The following is a 16,652-nucleotide window of genomic DNA, read 5'->3' as shown; positions in this document are numbered from 1 at the left end:
TACCAACAAGTTCAATTTTGGATGAAAAAATAAATTCTTATTTTTTGTAAACATTAATTTAGAATGGTATTAACCTTGTTTATTCAGTTATGGTTTTCACCTTAAACATGCTTGCAGATCAAGCCACTGATCCTTGGACAATAAATTTGGTATATTTGTGAAATAATGGCTGTACATTATGCATATTTTTATACATGTCAAGGGCCTTCACAATAGCTAAACATTTTTTCAACTTTTTAAATGAATCAAACTGAAATGTTCCAAACCGGTAAGTGACATTTCCAACAGTAACGATTTCAAAATACTCCTTTGAACTGAAGAAAATATTTAAGTACATGAAATAACTTCAAGGTGTTGAATTATTTGAGCCAATGAAATGTTTATGGACAGTTGGCTTATGAAAATTCATAATGAAATTTACATCATTAAAGAGCATTAAACATGTACAATGAAACATTCTAGGGAGCAAAATGCTATCTACAAAATATATCATCAACATCAAGACTGAATTTTTATGAATAACCAATGAAACCTGTACAATTATCATATCACTGTTGCATTCAAAAGCAGCATATGTGAGAAGCATATAAATGGATTTAGTAAGGTTAAATTCTCAGAAATTTGAAGTCTTGTATTAAGTCATTCAATATTGGTGCCACTAGCAGAATCACCAGTTTAAAACTGCTGTATCTAGCAGCTGGATGATTTATGTTATATTACATATATTAACTGATTGAAAATATTTTGAAATAATATTTGTATTTTGTCACTTTTCTCTTAAACTGCTGCCTCAGCACCCTCTGCCTCCTGGCCTTCTGCTTTCTTGGCATCGGGCACCCAGAGCCCCGAATCTACACAGCGTTTAATGTGATATTCTGCCTCTTCTTTCGGCATTTCCATAACAGTCTTTTGCAGTAATGCTATATCTTTACTTTCAAAACATTCCTGCAGGGCCTAGAAAAGATTTTTGTGAGCATTACTCAAGTTTCAGGACACTATGCCACTGTACTGATTTTATTAAAGAGCACAGGCTTTCCTTTCTTTATTATTCATGTAAAATTTTGTAAATTTAAAAAAAACTTTTTCTGCGTGTATTGTTCAATATCCTCCTCCAATTAACTAGTATTGATATGTAGTATATCTAATCCAGATCTTTCTCGTGAAAATGTTACTATTTATCAACTATTTCTTTCACAGAAAAAAAAATATTGCTTACTTTTGGCAATGACTCAAATACTTCTACTGGATCTAATCCTCCTGGTCCCAAGCGAGCTTGCCTTTCCTCCTGTAACAGATAAAGAAACAAAATTTTTTATTTCTTTGATGGTAAGAATATATATAAGACATACCACATTAATCTTATACATCAGAGAATTTAATTAAAATCACCACAATTTTTTCTTTTGTTCACTTTGCCATCAGGACCTTCCTTTAAAGCTTTAACAATGCATTTATCTTCAAGCTAGGGTTTTCTAACTAATTCTTTTTTTACACACCATTTCCACCTCTTTCATTGCTGCTTCAATTCTTGCTTGTGCTCTCTCACGGACACGTTCTTTAAAAGACTCCAATTCATCATTAAAAGCTGCCATATATTGTCTTTCTGCCTCCACGGACTGTTTCTCTGCCAGCTTGATCCTGTGGATAAGTGAAAATGTAGCTCAATATACAAACTGGATAGAAAAAGTGCAGCATTCAAGTGACCCTATTTAATCATTTCACCCTGTTGTACTGTGAAAAAATATTACAAATATTTCAAGTTAAAAGAATGCAGTATAACAGTTTACATGCTTACCTTGAGAAGAAGGGTCTAACACAAGACTTGGGATCACGATCCAACTGCTTGGCCAATTCCAGAATAAACTGCATAACAATTGTCTGATGAGATACATGGTTCATCAGGTCTCTTTTCTATAATGGATATAAAATGAAATTTGTGAAAATAAAATTAATTTATGACCAAAATTTAATAAAAAAAATTATACAATTCAATACTTTAGAACATTCACAATTTTCTTATGAAGCAAAATTTCTTTATAATATTTTTTTGTTGTTGCAGAACCTTCTACATGGATGACCTTTCTAATATAGCCCTGTTAATTTGGTATCAATGCACGCCTTATTGTACTGTATCAAATTTATTGCTGTCTATCATCAGTTATTCTCATACTGCATCTTAAAGTTGACTTGCCTCTTCAACTTCCAAGTTGATGCACCACAATACTAAGTAATTAGCTGTTTCTTCACACACCAAGAAAGGATGTTCCAACAAAAACTGCTCAGAATCCTCATATCTTCTAAACATTCCAAATTTTTTCAAGAGTTTTTCATTCTGTTTTGTGAATTCTGTTTGGCGTTTTGATCTCTCTTCATCTGTCAAGACTTCTTTTTTGGCTGGTGTTGACTTGTTGATAACCTAAAACAAAATACATTTTGGTCTAATTTTCTTTTGGTAAATAAAATACTACAAAGACATTTGAGTGACATCTCAACAACAAACAAAATATAAACATCTTTCAAAAATCGTTTCTGCCCCAAAAAAGTCAAAACATGATGAAAACATGCAACGTAACAATGACACTGCGTGCAAAATATTCATGAAGAGAATTGTTTAACAAGGATGACACTGGACTTTAGAAAGCACGTGTGTTGACCTGCACTATAATTTAACATTATTTTGGACCAAAATTTAAAACACATGGTAACTTACAGTTTTAGATTTTCCATCATGGCATATTGTATCAATATTCCATGGAGTTTCCTAAAATGTGAACAATGCATTTAATAACAAAAATCACGGCTTGTTTAACGAAGAATGAGTTCAGTGAAATTCAAGGGTGTATAAAAAATTCATTAGACTAAGTGTGAAATCTTTAAAATATTTACATTAACTCGACATACATAAACTTCTTGATTCGCTTGCCTTCACCCAAAATCTACTTGCTTGAAAACATTGAATATTTTTTAAGGGTGTGTGTGTGTGTGTGTAACAGAAACTTAATTGTCCCACTCAAAAATTACATTTTGAACATTGCTTAAGCTTCTTTCTACAAGTTTAGGCAGGCCTCATAATACTTTTTTTTGAGACACTTTCCTTGTTGGGGGAAAGGGGGGAGTGTGTCTGTGTCTGTGTCTGGGGGGGGGGGGGGGGGGGGGATCAAAATGTAGAAATAATTGGGGGGGGATAGGCTTTCCAAATAAATCATATAAAATATTGTGTCACTGCTGTGTGTTTTGGGGTGGATCGACCTAACTCCCTGGGGAGTCTCACTAAATTGCTATCAAATAACCGGCTTTTATGTCTGTCATGCCTACCGAATAACCTAGGGGGTAAAGATAATTACCCCCTATCAGCTTTACTAGGCATGAGAGACATTTAAGCCAGTCAAGTTGACAGTAATTTAGTGAGACTCCCCAGGAAGATAGATCAATCCAAATATCTATGGGAATGGTCTCTAACTTACTTTCTCTTTCTTAGCAATTTCAGCTTCTTTCTTTTTCCATTCAGCTTCTTGCTTCTCTAATTCTGACAGTTCTAATTTCAACTTACTGAGGTCTTCTGCCACAGCATTGGACTGAAATTAGTATTGAAACAATATTAAACTTACTGGTAATATCAAAAAATATCTGAGTGAAATTTCTATGAAAAATAGATGGATGAATGCTCAATGTGCTGACTTCAGAGAATCATACTACATTTCAATAACCGACTTGCAGGAAGAATGCCTTTAGAGTTTACAAAATATGCTAATCAAGAAATTGTATATTTATGAACAAACAATTTTTGTACAATATCCCTCTTGTTGGGGTTAATGGTTGCCCTGGGCTCTAGGGTCATACTGTACCTCCTCGGCTTCACGCAGCTTCTTCTGAATTTCTGCTTTCTTCTGCTCACGTCTGAAGGGTGTAATGAATCAATTATCACAAATTGAAACACAATTCACATTGCTTGAATCAGTATAGACAAATACCACGATAGCAGTATAAACTTAATTTTTTTGGATACTTATATTGCAGAAACATTAATTTCAACTGCTCAATATACTGTTAGACAAATGGTTTGTAGTTTAATGTTTACATAATGTACAAGAAAGGGAAAAATGATACTAGGAACACTAATTTTCTAGCTGGTTTGTTGGCAATAAATTCTTAATAAGTAGCAGTGAGTTTTAAACATATTAATTTCACATAAAAATGCAACTTTTTAATGGATATAAAAATTTCATTATTTAGCAAGGATGACAAGGAGGCTTTTGGGATATAAGTGTTTAAGTGTATATACTGTCCCTTTGAATAAAGAGAAAACATTTGTTTAATTAACTATATGTTACCTCTGATATTCTTTTTCAACAGTTTGTTTTTCTTTCTCCAACTCTGCCATCTTCTCTAACCTGGCCTGATGTCGCCATCTGAACAAGCTAGGAGTGTCAATATTAGGATGTGTATCATCTTCATCATCTGAGATCTACAAAAATTATAATTTCCAAAAGTCTTAACATGGAAGTTCTATATTTACACTTCAAAGTGGCATATATACAATTGTGGACTAGATTAATTTCCCCATGTTTTTTGTTCTTCATTGCCCCATGCCAGTCTAGAAAATGAATCAAATATTCATAATCAAACCATGCTATGGACAACATGGCTGTTGAGTATTCAACAAACATGTTTGTACCTAAAACTGGAGTCTTTCATGCACAAATATTGCTTGGATTTCCAAACGAATAATAGTATGTAGTCTGGGCTATTAAGGTTGGTGTTCTTGGTTTTAGGGCCATGTCTAATTTATTTGAATTTTTAATGCACATGGACCAATTTTTTGTTTCAGAAGTTAATATTAGTTTATGGTTTTTTATGGTGTAATGTTGTGGGACCTATTTTGGACGTTGGACACTTCGTTCCAATTTTCCTCATTTTTCCTACTGCAAATGTTCTGTCTACCCCAATTAAGCTGTTGTTCTTCCCTCCTGAGCACACAGCATGCATCTCCTGTAGCTGATCTTTGGTGTAAAGGATGACTGATGGTGGCTTGTAAATATAACTAATTTGAAATGCCTTATTGTTAAAATTATATTGTATTACCTAGAGGTCTATATATCGGTCCATTTCTGTCCATTTCTATCCATTTCTGCCCATTTCTATCCATTTCTATGTTTAGTAGGACCCGTTGATTGGGAGGACGGTTGTGGACGATGTTTAGGTACACTTTCAAATCAATAAATGGCTGCCTATGTGGGATCATATAAGGTTATATTTCTTTTTGATGCATGCCAAATTTCACATTCATACAACAATCCACTACTGGGCAAGACTAGAGAAAGTGTCAATTCTTGTCCAAAACGGATCCAGCGACGTTGTATATTGCGATTTTGTTGAATTCATTAAAAAATAATTAATTCCCTTTGATCCGTTTCCCCCAATATATATCTCTGTTTTATCAACACAATATGTCTTAAAAGCTAAGATATTTCATACATTAACGTATTTTTTTCAATATTATCCAATTCTTACTACGACATAAGTGCTAGTAGTTGAAGTCACACGGTCTCCAAAGTGAAAGAGATTCTAGAAACTTCCAGTCAAATGAGACGTATTTTAGACCAACCAAAAAATTATCAAGCCGTTTCATAAACGTTCTCGACATGTCGCTTAATTTAATTGCTGTTGAGGATTAATTCTAAAATGGATACTCACTTCAATATGATCCCATGCGCTGTAATCAATGCCTTTTGATGTAACGCTCTTGAATTTCGACATTGTCGGTCTGATTTTCTCCGTGACTGCATAATAAGGATTGCTGATATGCTTCCACGTTGATTGGGTATTTATTACAATGAGGTCATGCTTGACATTTTGTTTTTGTAAAATTATGTGCCAATTCAGAAGATTTAAGAAAACCTCATTAAGTTACACAAGCACAAAAATATGCAGTGTCTTAAAGATGTGCTCTTTTTTCTTTTCCAAATATTATCAGAAACCTCATGCTACTTTGTTTACATCTGTCACGTGACAAGAAAACTGAAAGCAACTGGATTGAACCAGTTCAGAATATTATTAAATTCATACACACAGAGGTTGCAGATCACTCTGGTAGCGAAGTAAGTGTTGAAGTAGTTTGTTTTACACAGTGTATGTTAAGAAAATATCAATTCCATTCAGATTAACATTTACGTTCTGTGGAATAGTGTTTGACTACTGACTCTTCAAATGACAAGGCAGTCCTAATATATGTTTCCTATGGACATTGCGTCTTGGGTCCACAGACATTTTTGTAATAATGCCAGAGACTGACAATTTGATAGACATGTAGCCACATATCCGAGTATGAATCACCGTTTGAATATTTGAGCCATCTCATTAAGGTCAAAATGTATGATTTAGTGACACCATGCTTGCTTTAATACATGTAAGACAAGCTTGATTCTCAGTCAGCTTGCATGCACTGTCCATAGCCATGCATGGCTGTTACCTTGTTTGTATAAAAAAAATACCGAATGAATAACAATACCACACTTGTCTTACAAATTAAAAAAATACCCAGATCAAAAATTGGTTTAGTATTTTAAAATTAATTTGTTAAAAATGCTATATATTACTCTATGCCAGATAAAGTATAGGTACTGGGACATGTATAAATACAGGCAGGCAACAAACCTCTGCATATGTACATTAGTGACTCTGGTTGTTTGAAAGAGGCAATGCTTACAAACTATTTGAAATACAACTAAATACCAAGTTATGGTACATGTACGTGTGTATGATATAATTTGCTCAACAGGGAAGGCTAAAAGTGGCATGGAGGTAATTACACCTGCTAAAACTTCCATTATTTGAGCATTTTTCTTTGAGAAGCAATATGCATGGTAAAAATGGGAAGAAATCTGATATTCATGGTTGTAGGTTAATGAAAATGAGAGTAGTCTTGTTATTTTGAAAAGTTCTTTTTTCCTTTCTGAGTGACTGCCTCTCTTGAAATTTTATCACACATGGTAAAAATGGGAAGAAATCTGATATTCATGGGTTGAGGTTTGTGAAAATAAGAGAAGTCTCATTATTCTAAAAAGTTCTTTTTTCCTTTCTGAATAACTGCTTTTCTGGAAATTTTATCAAATTTTGTGAAGACCTTGAAATATTGGCATTTTGTCCACTTACAAAATTATGAACAGACAAGCCAGACAGACAACAAAAAAATAACCTCCTTTGTCGACAGAGGAAATAAATATTTAAACATATGAATTATAATTAATATTAAATTGACAACAACTAAAGTATCAAATAGTCATCACCTGAAAGGAAAGATACATACGGATTTAAAATCCTGATTGTACTGGCTTATTTACCAACTGGTTTCTGTTGGGTCAGTAGTCTTCATCACAGTCATACATATTAGATTAATATTTTAAACAGCCTGGCATTTACATAGTTTATAAACAAGCCACTTGCAAATAATGTTTTACTTTCAAAAATCAGGTATTTCTATGATATGCCATGAGATACCATACAACTACCCTCTACAAGGGCGAGTGATAGATTTTTTACAGATATTCACAGATATGTCTCTAGCTAGATAGATGGTCATTTAGCTTTAAATGACCATCTATCTAGCTAGAGACATATCTGTGAATATCTGTAAAAAAATCTATCACTCGCCCTGGTAAAGGGTACCATACAACCAACATTATAAGAGTGATGTAATCAAATGTTATACATTAGGTTTTTTATGGGTACTAATGGGGTTTGGTATGTTTGTTTTTTTTTCTTTTCCACTTAGATAATTCAGCAATAAACATTGTCAAGTTATAGACTGCTGTCACATCAAAATATATCAGGACAAATATGCAAATTGGAGCTGATGATAATTTCAACATTTTTGGGTAAAAACTGATATATAAGTGTTTATTTTTATGGTGCTAAAATTAACATTCTGTTAGTATTTCACATAAAAGAATCAGGGGTACTAATTTGTCATATAGATATATAGATCTTTATAACATATCAAACCCTCTTAACTGGTGTTTTTTAGACCAAAACTCAAAAAAAAAAAAAAATCTTAAAAAGATAAAATAAGTATCAACTTGAATATTATTTTTATTTGTGTGATAATCTTTGGGTTAAGTATTAAAAGATACTACAGTTAAGTGTCACCATTTAGCAATATATCTCCAATTTACTGTAATCAATGGTACTAAATGTTGCATGGCAGGCTGAATTGAATGGATGTTTTTTTCATGACAAATCCAGTTAGAACCAGTATAGACCTGATATAAACTATGCATGTGGTTTCTGTCTCGGTGTTAGCTCTTGGCAGGTACTGTAGTGGTTTTACAAAGGGTGGGTTTAACATTTGGTTTGCTGACCATTTCCAGAATTGTCCCTGCCAATAATCACGTCAAGTCAGTTTGAATTATTACTTGCATAAAACACCCATAATTACCTTAATGCCCGCCTACATCTAGCTTCAGCTAGTTTATGTGGAATAAAAAGGTTGGCATTTTCTTTGCCCCACAAAGTTTTACTGACTCGGACTCGCTCTCAAAATGAGAGCAAGAATAGAGTTATTCAAGCTGGCAAAATGATTTTTATCTTACTGGCTTCCATGGATGATGTCAGTATTGTTTTAAGTTTCAGCTTATCAATCTATCAAGAATTGCAGTACAACTAAATAGGAAGTGGCACCTAGTTACCACCTGGATACGTTTTATCTTCACTTCTATATTTTGTAGGTGAGCTTTATACCCTCAGCTGAACCAGGTTGAACAAATAGTCTCTGGTGCAGGACTTGGCAGCAAAGTGATGGTGTTCAAGTTTATCTAATTCTAAAGGAGGATTAGTAATCTCTGTTTGTTTTGTGCCAAACTGTCTGTGAGAGAGAGAGAGAGAAAAGAGAGAGAGAGAGAGACTGAACAACTGCCATGACCATCTCCTACCAAGCTCAAGTTGCCAATCCCAAACTTTGGGGCTTCTCACGCCTTCTGTTTTACTGGAAGGGCAGTATTTACAAAATCATGTACAGGGAGATGATAATCTACCTATTGCTGTACACAACTGTTAGTCTCATATACAGAGTTATACTTCTGCAGGATCAGAAGAGGTATGTACATGTGTAGTGGTAACCTTACTCATTTTAGAACAGCATAATGAATAACTTGATTACCAATTTGTTGTCTATTGAATAAGCCAAAAACTTAATACAATATGTTTATTTTAACTGAAATAACTGTAAATGCCAAGGGTAATGTAAGTTTAATTTTTTGGGAAAGTTAATGAAATGATCTTTGTGTTTTAAAGTTTGCTTTAGAAATATCTTTTCAGATAAATATTTTTTGGTTTGTTCAGGTTTCATTTGTATTATTATTATTTTTACTATGCAGCTAAGGTGGAATTAAATGATGCCTTTTCAGTCAGATGTCAAATATACTTGAAATATTAAAATTCCTGCCAGTAAGAAAAACATTTCCTTTAGCATTTGCCACAATGACTAACATGTTTTTCTAGTAAATTTATCCTGGTTGGCCAGATTTTTTGAAATTTTGATTGTAAAAATACCACACGGTGCACTTAACTCAGTGCAGTTATTCAACCTCACCTTGATCTTTAACCTTCCAACCTTCATTTTGGCAGGGATAAAAATGGATCTGTAGCATAGAAACCAGACATAGAAATTGACAATGTTTCATGTAGATTAAAGGATTTCGATTGCCCCAAACCTTAGAAGCATATGTGGAACATTTGTATATCTCTTATTATTTAATATTACATTTCTTACTGATTTTGTTTTGTTTTTTTGCAGGTTTTTTGAAAAGCTTGTGTTGTATTGCCAAGCCTTTACCAATTTGATTCCTGTTTCATTTGTTCTGGGTTTTTATGTGGCTATGGTTCTAGGAAGGTGGTGGAGCCAATTTTTAGCTATACCATGGCCTGATACGTAAGTAAAGAACATTTAGATGTGGTATTATTAATTTTAGGAAAAAAAGTTTTAATTTTATCAGTTATGCCCTCATCTCTCTTTTCTATAGATGTCTTTTTTTCTAGCAATTATCTTTCGATATTATTTAATGTAAGCCTTCTCTTGTCGTACAAAATATAAAATGATGGGAGGTTTAAAAGGCTCTTGTAGTAAATGTAAAATGCTTTTGCTGCAAATCATTCTTATTTCAGGATAATGATGTATGTTTCTTCCCTCATACATGGAAGTGATGAAAGAGGCCGTCTCATTCGCCGTACTCTTCTTCGCTACTTGAATCTTGCAATGGTACTATTATGCAGATCCATTAGTCCTTCTACTCTCAAACGCTTTCCTACTCTGGATTATATAGTTGATGCAGGTATGTAGAAGTGCTGATGTTTCATAGGTTACAAATCAGGGTTGATGTGAATTCAAACCTAATTTAGATGCTTCATGTTGGAATATGTGTCACAGCCTTTGTTTGGTCAATGCTCATGTGAATGTCAATGAACTGATAGGTGTGTGAAATTTTATTGCAGGTGGTCAGTGATAATGGAGACAAACTTTCCTATTTGTTAATATAAAGATTAAATGAATTTAGTAAATTTGAGGAATTTTGTTATCCGTGTTTGTAGTTTCCTTGTTTCAGGAATGTTTCTATAAACAGTGCACATTGGTTAAGGCAGGCTGAAGGTTAAATCAACAACGGGCCAATATTATAACAGTTAAATGCCTAAAACTCAGTTGTTTATTTTTCATTTATTGTGTTCTGGTTGACCTTTCATTATTTTGTGTTCTGGAAGATAAAGATTTCTGTTCCTTTATAAAAGCACCATTTTAGAAATGCTAGAATTTGAGATTTGCGTTACAAAGAATACACCAGAATATTTTTTACAAGCCACCCACTATTTGGTCTTGCTGCTACACCTTGGCTTTTCATCTGTACACGGGCATGGGTTATTTTTCTTCAACTTTTCAGGGCCCCTTCTAACATAATTTACTCTTACATCTGGTTTGGTTTGCATTTACAGGATAAACTTGCAGTTATACCATAATGTTTGAAGGACTCAAGATAATTGGAAAGAAAGACTTGGCTCCAAGACTTCACTGTTAAGAACTTTGTTTCTGTATATGATGATGATGATGATGATGATCGATGATCAAATTGGAACAAATTGGAATAAAGTATAATAATCGGAGAGTTCTATTAAAGACCCAGACCCCGAGTGGTACCTTGGTGCTGAGGATACAATTACTCCTCTATTTTATATGCCACAGGGGTAATTGTAGAAGAAGAGGTAAGTGGGCAAGGCGTGGAATAAAACCCAAAGTGTTTGGTGATCAAATTTTCACATATCTTGGGATTCACTAAAAGTAGAATTTCCTTGAGTCAGAAGAAACAGAGGAAGACCATGAAAATATTGAAAACTGCATTTGAAAGCATATTTCACCGTGTAAAGATTGGTTTTTATTCCACCCATTGAAATTTTATATTTTGAGTTTTTGACATTGCTGTACCTGATTACAGCAATGATACAACATGCAGCTGCCATGCTGTATTATTGCGAACTTGATATTATTCCTTGCATTTCAATTGCTGCTATTTGGGTTTCCAGGGTTGATGACAGAAGATGAAAAGAAACTGTTTGAAGACCTTCCTTCTCCCCACAGCAAGTACTGGGTGCCATGCCACTGGGCCTGCACCCTTACATCCATAGCAAGGAATGAGGGAAGGATCAAGGATGACATCAGTCTTAAGACCTTATTACAGGTAGCTGAGACTGGGCTCCCATGCCTAGATCAATCTAACAGGATTGATCCATCTCCAAGGGGTTTCTCGCTCAATTGCTTTTAGCTGAAGCAGGTTAGATGTCTGTCACGCCTGCTGATTAAGCTGCTAAACGATAATTAATTACCCCCTAGCAGCTTCAGTAGACATGACAGCCATCTAAGCCACTTAAGTTGATGGCAATTTTAGCAAGAATCCCCTTGGAGATAAATCGATCCAAAGTTAGTACGAAAGGGTCTGGAAATGGTCCCTTTGTGTAATCACTTCAGTGGCAGATCAGTGACATGTTTTGGGGAGGTGAAAAATAGATAAATAGATAGATGAGACCATGAAAGAGGTACCAGTAATGATTGAAATGGAAGTGAACAGTTAACTTAACTGAATGATGGAGGTTAGGGTGGATTCTGTTTCTTACTTATTTGTCTGCAGATTGTGTGTTTAGGTATTCCCTCTTACCTTAACTGCAAGTCCTATTTATTTTGCAGGAAATTAACAACTTCAGAGCTGGTCTTGGCAGCATGTACACGTTTGACTGGATCAGCATTCCTTTAGTTTATACACAGGTAAGTAATTAAATCTTCTTGTAGACAGCCTGGTTATTTCCTGAAATATATACATGCCATTTAGAGTTACTTTGGTGCCAATGTTAACATAATCAAATGTTTTGCTTCTTTATGAAGGGATTCTTCAAATAATAGTCGTAAGTTTTCAAAGATATTCACAAGAAACATCTGAAGTCAGTGACATTTATTCTGCTTCTCATAATTATCTAGTTGCATCTCATGGTGCTACTTAGTAAGTTTCTCTGTATTACTACCATATTTGAGTGCCAAAACCACCAATTCCAGTAAGGTGTTTTCTCTAAAGGTGTGCCAGTTAACATTTAAGGTGCTCCAATGTGTTTACAGCATAGTCCATTTAAGAAATATAATAATGAAATGTGTAATATTTAAATAAAGAAAAATTGGAGTAGTTGCTACAAAATTTGAATTAGAATCCATGTGGAGACATTAACATAATTTTAATGATATCATATAATTTTAATTGGGTAAAAATCTCTGCCACAGATATTGTTCCTACTGAAGTTGAATAGGAACTCATGTGGAGACTTGAATGGATTTTTATGATGTTGAATAAGAATATTATTTGGTAAAAATATTTTCCTCAGGTGACAACTTTGGCTATATACACTTACTTTCTGGCCACACTCCTAACTAGCCAGTTTCTGGACCCTTCCCAGGGTTACCCAGGCCACGATGTTGACCTCTACGTTCCAGCATTCAGTGTGCTGCAATTCTTCTTTTATATGGGCTGGATAAAGGTGAGCAGATATGAATGGAAGAGTAAAAAGGAGAATGATTACAATTCTTACGATAATTGGTAAGCAGCATTTACATGTCTACAAATAATCTCTTTTCAGGTTGCAGAACAGTTGACCAATCCATTTGGAGAAGGTGATGATGACTTTGAAGTAAACTGGATGATTGACAGAAATTTACAGGTATGAAAGTACTGTTTGTCAGTTAAATGCTTTTCATTTCATACTTAAATGTGATTTAAATAATTGTAAGAATTGATTGAAGAATTCAATTTTGAGTTTTTAAAAGTAACCTATATAATACTGCCAAAATGAAATGATGTTCAAGATTGGCCTGTATCTTGTTCCAGGTCTCTCTATTGGCTGTGGATGAAATGTACATGGTTCTTCCAAAGCTGGAAATTGATATGTATTGGGATGAGCTTGAGCCTATCATTCCATACACCAAGTCTTCTGTGAAAACCAGAATTGACCCATGGCTGGGCTCAACTGCTGATATGAGGTGGATATTAAATGGAAAAAGTGAAAGAATTTTCAAGAAAGAAAATTAAGAATTTTTTTGAAACAAAAAGAAAATGGTACACAATGTGCACTCACATCTTATGTTTTACTTATATGATTTTCATGTGGCAAAGATGTTAGAAGTTTGTAATGTTTAGTCATTATTTGTTTTAAGCTCAACAAAGAATCCCTTATGAAAAAGGTAACATTGAGACACCTTTATTTAAAGACCTGTCATGATTGCTGTGGTTATTTCTTCAGAAAGAGCCTCTTGGATTTCATGCTTAATGAGCTGTAATGTTTTTTTCACTACAGTTTTTCTGACTGTGACATGAAGGTTGTGATGCCAATGGAAACCATTCCTGAAAATGAGAACTACAGTATGCCATCCCCACATCAACACAGGTACATACATTCTAACATAGAATTGGGGACATCCATAAATTCAGGAAATTTATCAAGTCACAAACCACGTCGCATTTCTGAATTGGTTGAAGGGCATGTGCAGCGCCCCTTGAGTCTCAATTCCTTGAGCCATAGTAGCCCTGGAACCCCAGTTTCAGAGAGACGAACCAGTCACTCACCAAGAAAAGGACATTTGAGTAGTAGTACTAGGAGTCCTGTTCCAATTCGAAGACCCAGAGGAGAGCGTACCAGTAAGCAAGAATCTGTTGCTTCTTCATATGTAGAAAGATGGCTTAATGGTCAGAGGAGTAGGATGAATTGCAGTATGTCCCCATCTGGTAATTTTACAGACATCACACCACCTCAGAGCACTGTCAACAGCCCAACTGCAGTTGACGCACCAAAGTATACCTCTATATCATCCAATGATGCCACCAGAGTAGTCCATGGGTTCACAGTTACAATTTGTGATGAACAAGATGAGGGAAGGTCCAGTTCAGCAAATGAGTCAAATGTTACAAATTGGGGAGATACCTCTGGGCAACCAACCAACAATGCAGAGGGCCCTTCTCCTTCTCTTGCCCCTATTGCTGAGTCTGTAACTGTTCCCATGCATGTTGGGACAGACTATGGCTATACCCCATACACAAACCAGAGCACTGTAACCAGCCTTACTCCATTACTGGAAACTGGTGAATCTCAGGAATCAGCAAATAAAGATGAGGAACCAGTTGTGTAGGACTTCAGTGGATAAAGTTATGGATCTGGGAAAGTAAGCAAGCCATATGTAGGTTGTTTATTTCAGGAGTAAGTTGGCATTTTATAATTGAAATTGAATGCCTATTTTGAACATAAATGACTTCGGCTAATTACAGTTGGTGAAATTGTTATAGTCACAATGGAGATGACTTCAAAGTAATTTCATTATGTTTTCACTGTCTTCCTGATATAAATGAAGAGATAATGACAACCATGTCTGATTTCATGTTAAGTATGTTATTGAGCCATCGTTTTGTACTGCAACAGTGCTATGGCTTTGTTGGATAAGAAATGAAAGGGATTAATGAAGACAAACTTTGTGTGTTATTGTATAGTACTGTTTGGAAGTCTTGAAACTTTTATCAGATAGGAAGAAAATACTAGTACTCAAAAACAAAACTGCACTCCTTTTCGTTTGTGAACTGGTAAAAATTGCCCATACTGGAAAATCTTTGCATATGCAAAGGCCTAACACCAGTGCTGGTTGGATGGGGAAATAGGATATCTGTTTCCCTTAATATTCCTTGTGTATTAGCTAAGAAACAAATTGTGTGAATATAATTAAACGTAACAGTTATTTATCTTCTGATTTTATTGTTCAAATATTAGTTAAAGGAATTTAGTTGCAATGAAAATTAATTTCATTGCTCATAATATTATATTTTTGTGTTTTATTATTATTATTATTTTTTTTTTGTTTTGATTTTTACAGATTGCTGGATCTTAAGCACTGTTGATGCAGTGCAAACTGATGGACATAACATGCAATCTTTAATGTAATCAGAATGTGAATTAATCTCTGGAAAAATTGTATTGAAGAGATCTCATTGGTCAGGACAAAAGTCGTCAGGGACGGCACACAAACCACATATATGTTTACATATTATATTTAAAATTGAGAATATAGTTTACTTGTTTTCTTTGCAGTTATATATGTTTATCATATGCTCTCTCAAAGACAAAATGCTCTTTTTTAAATTTTCAAACGTTGCATCTTCATCAGATGTTGTGATAATCTTGTTTTGAAATATTTGTAAAGATATTTTGTGTTGTATCTTAATTGTTGATCATATATGGTAAATAGCATAGATAAAGATTGATATATAGCAAGAATGAAGGATCCTGACCTACATACAAATTCTAGTAAATGATACACTTTCAGTTGAGTGTGGTAAAAGCACTTTTGTCTCACTTGTGTCTAGTGCAATGAAAGCGAGTGGTAATTTGTGCCAAGTAAGTGGAGATTGGGTAAAGTAATTAGTGGTCAAAACCAAAAGGTGTTGTTCAAGACCAAAAGGAGTTGGTTTACCTGCATTTCAGAATTTTTAAAGTGCCATTTGGTGTTCTTTTATTTTATAAATGTAATTTCCAAAGACTTCAGTTATTTTAGTTACATTACTTTTTGTTGTAATATCCAATTACTTTGGATATTTAGCATGCTGGTAGATTATGCTGTTACTATGTATTTATCAGCCTTATCATTTTTGAAAAGGCTTAAATAAGCTATGCCTCCCAATTCCGTTACCTGCCTGCCATTATTTCTATATTTGATATTTATTGTTAGATCTGAGCTGTTTTTATTAGCCACAGTAAAGACTGTCAGATTACTATAGTTGAACACGTGGGCCAGATGTGTTTAAAGAAAGTAAAAGCGGACATATTTATAGTATATTTGACATGCAATGGAGGAGTATCATGTTGTTGTTGATGTATTTATTAAAATAAAATCCATTGTTCAGAAGAGTGATTTGAAGTCCAATTGTTGAGCGTGTCATAACATTACTTCATACTCATTATGAATAAACACCCGGTTAACTAGCCCACCCATATAATTTCCAGGACTTGAACACAAGAACTGTTTCCATTAGAATGGAGCATACAGTATTTTTCCACAAATATTTAATCATGAATTTTGGGCTACAATACCTTGTTAC

General features: G+C 34.3%; 2 protein-coding genes across 5 annotated transcripts; one reads left to right on the top strand and one right to left on the bottom strand.

Annotated features, from left to right (window-relative positions):
- Nucleotides 1-53: 53 nt before the first annotated feature.
- On the bottom strand, nucleotides 54-5,861 carry LOC106152595 (hsp90 co-chaperone Cdc37). Its single transcript, XM_013526239.2, has 10 exons — nucleotides 5,695-5,861; nucleotides 4,332-4,465; nucleotides 3,846-3,897; nucleotides 3,465-3,575; nucleotides 2,711-2,761; nucleotides 2,192-2,416; nucleotides 1,796-1,911; nucleotides 1,497-1,638; nucleotides 1,217-1,285; nucleotides 54-954 (listed from the first exon to the last, which is right to left on the bottom strand). The coding sequence occupies exons 1-10, from the start codon at nucleotides 5,755-5,757 to the stop codon at nucleotides 778-780; spliced, it is 1,140 nt and encodes a 379-aa protein (XP_013381693.1). The 5' UTR covers nucleotides 5,758-5,861; the 3' UTR covers nucleotides 54-777.
- A 126-nt stretch (nucleotides 5,862-5,987) lies between these two features.
- Nucleotides 5,988-16,465, top strand: LOC106152591 (bestrophin-4). 4 transcript variants are annotated; one of them, XM_013526232.2, is made up of 10 exons: nucleotides 5,988-6,098; nucleotides 8,724-9,091; nucleotides 9,791-9,925; nucleotides 10,159-10,325; nucleotides 11,563-11,717; nucleotides 12,221-12,298; nucleotides 12,904-13,056; nucleotides 13,156-13,236; nucleotides 13,404-13,555; nucleotides 13,870-16,465. In XM_013526232.2, exons 2-10 carry the CDS (start codon nucleotides 8,913-8,915, stop codon nucleotides 14,696-14,698), a joined length of 1,929 nt encoding a protein of 642 aa, XP_013381686.2. In that variant the 5' UTR covers nucleotides 5,988-6,098; nucleotides 8,724-8,912; the 3' UTR covers nucleotides 14,699-16,465. The 4 variants fall into 4 exon arrangements, with proteins under 4 accessions (XP_013381686.2, XP_086858799.1, XP_086858800.1 ...); XM_087002673.1 differs by lacking the exon at nucleotides 12,904-13,056; XM_087002674.1 differs by lacking the exons at nucleotides 5,988-6,098; nucleotides 8,724-9,091; nucleotides 9,791-9,925 and adding an exon at nucleotides 10,978-11,244.
- Nucleotides 16,466-16,652: the final 187 nt, after the last annotated feature.

This window comes from Lingula anatina, chromosome 1 (assembly GCF_051362555.1).
Source record: "Lingula anatina isolate TDL-2025a chromosome 1, LinAna3.0, whole genome shotgun sequence".
Taxonomy (NCBI): Eukaryota; Metazoa; Brachiopoda; class Lingulata; order Lingulida; family Lingulidae; genus Lingula; species Lingula anatina.
This window is presented reverse-complemented; position numbering and strand designations above follow the sequence as displayed.

What these genes read in the sequence shown, in the direction of transcription:
- LOC106152591 (XM_013526232.2), top strand. Translation starts at nt 8,913, where the DNA reads ATGACCATCTCCTACCAAGCTCAAGTTGCCAATCCCAAACTTTGGGGC. An exon ending in CTTCTGCAGGATCAGAAGAG is followed by an intron (nt 9,092 to 9,790) that starts GTATGTACATGT and finishes GTTTTTTTGCAG; the next exon opens with GTTTTTTGAAAAGCTTGTGT. An exon ending in GGATTATATAGTTGATGCAG is followed by an intron (nt 10,326 to 11,562) that starts GTATGTAGAAGT and finishes TTGGGTTTCCAG; the next exon opens with GGTTGATGACAGAAGATGAA.
- LOC106152595 (XM_013526239.2), bottom strand. Translation starts at nt 5,757, where the DNA reads ATGTCGAAATTCAAGAGCGTTACATCAAAAGGCATTGATTACAGCGCA. An exon ending in GTTGAAAAAGAATATCAGAG is followed by an intron (nt 3,898 to 4,331) that starts GTAACATATAGT and finishes TACACCCTTCAG; the next exon opens with ACGTGAGCAGAAGAAAGCAG. An exon ending in AAATTGCTAAGAAAGAGAAA is followed by an intron (nt 2,762 to 3,464) that starts GTAAGTTAGAGA and finishes TTCACATTTTAG; the next exon opens with GAAACTCCATGGAATATTGA.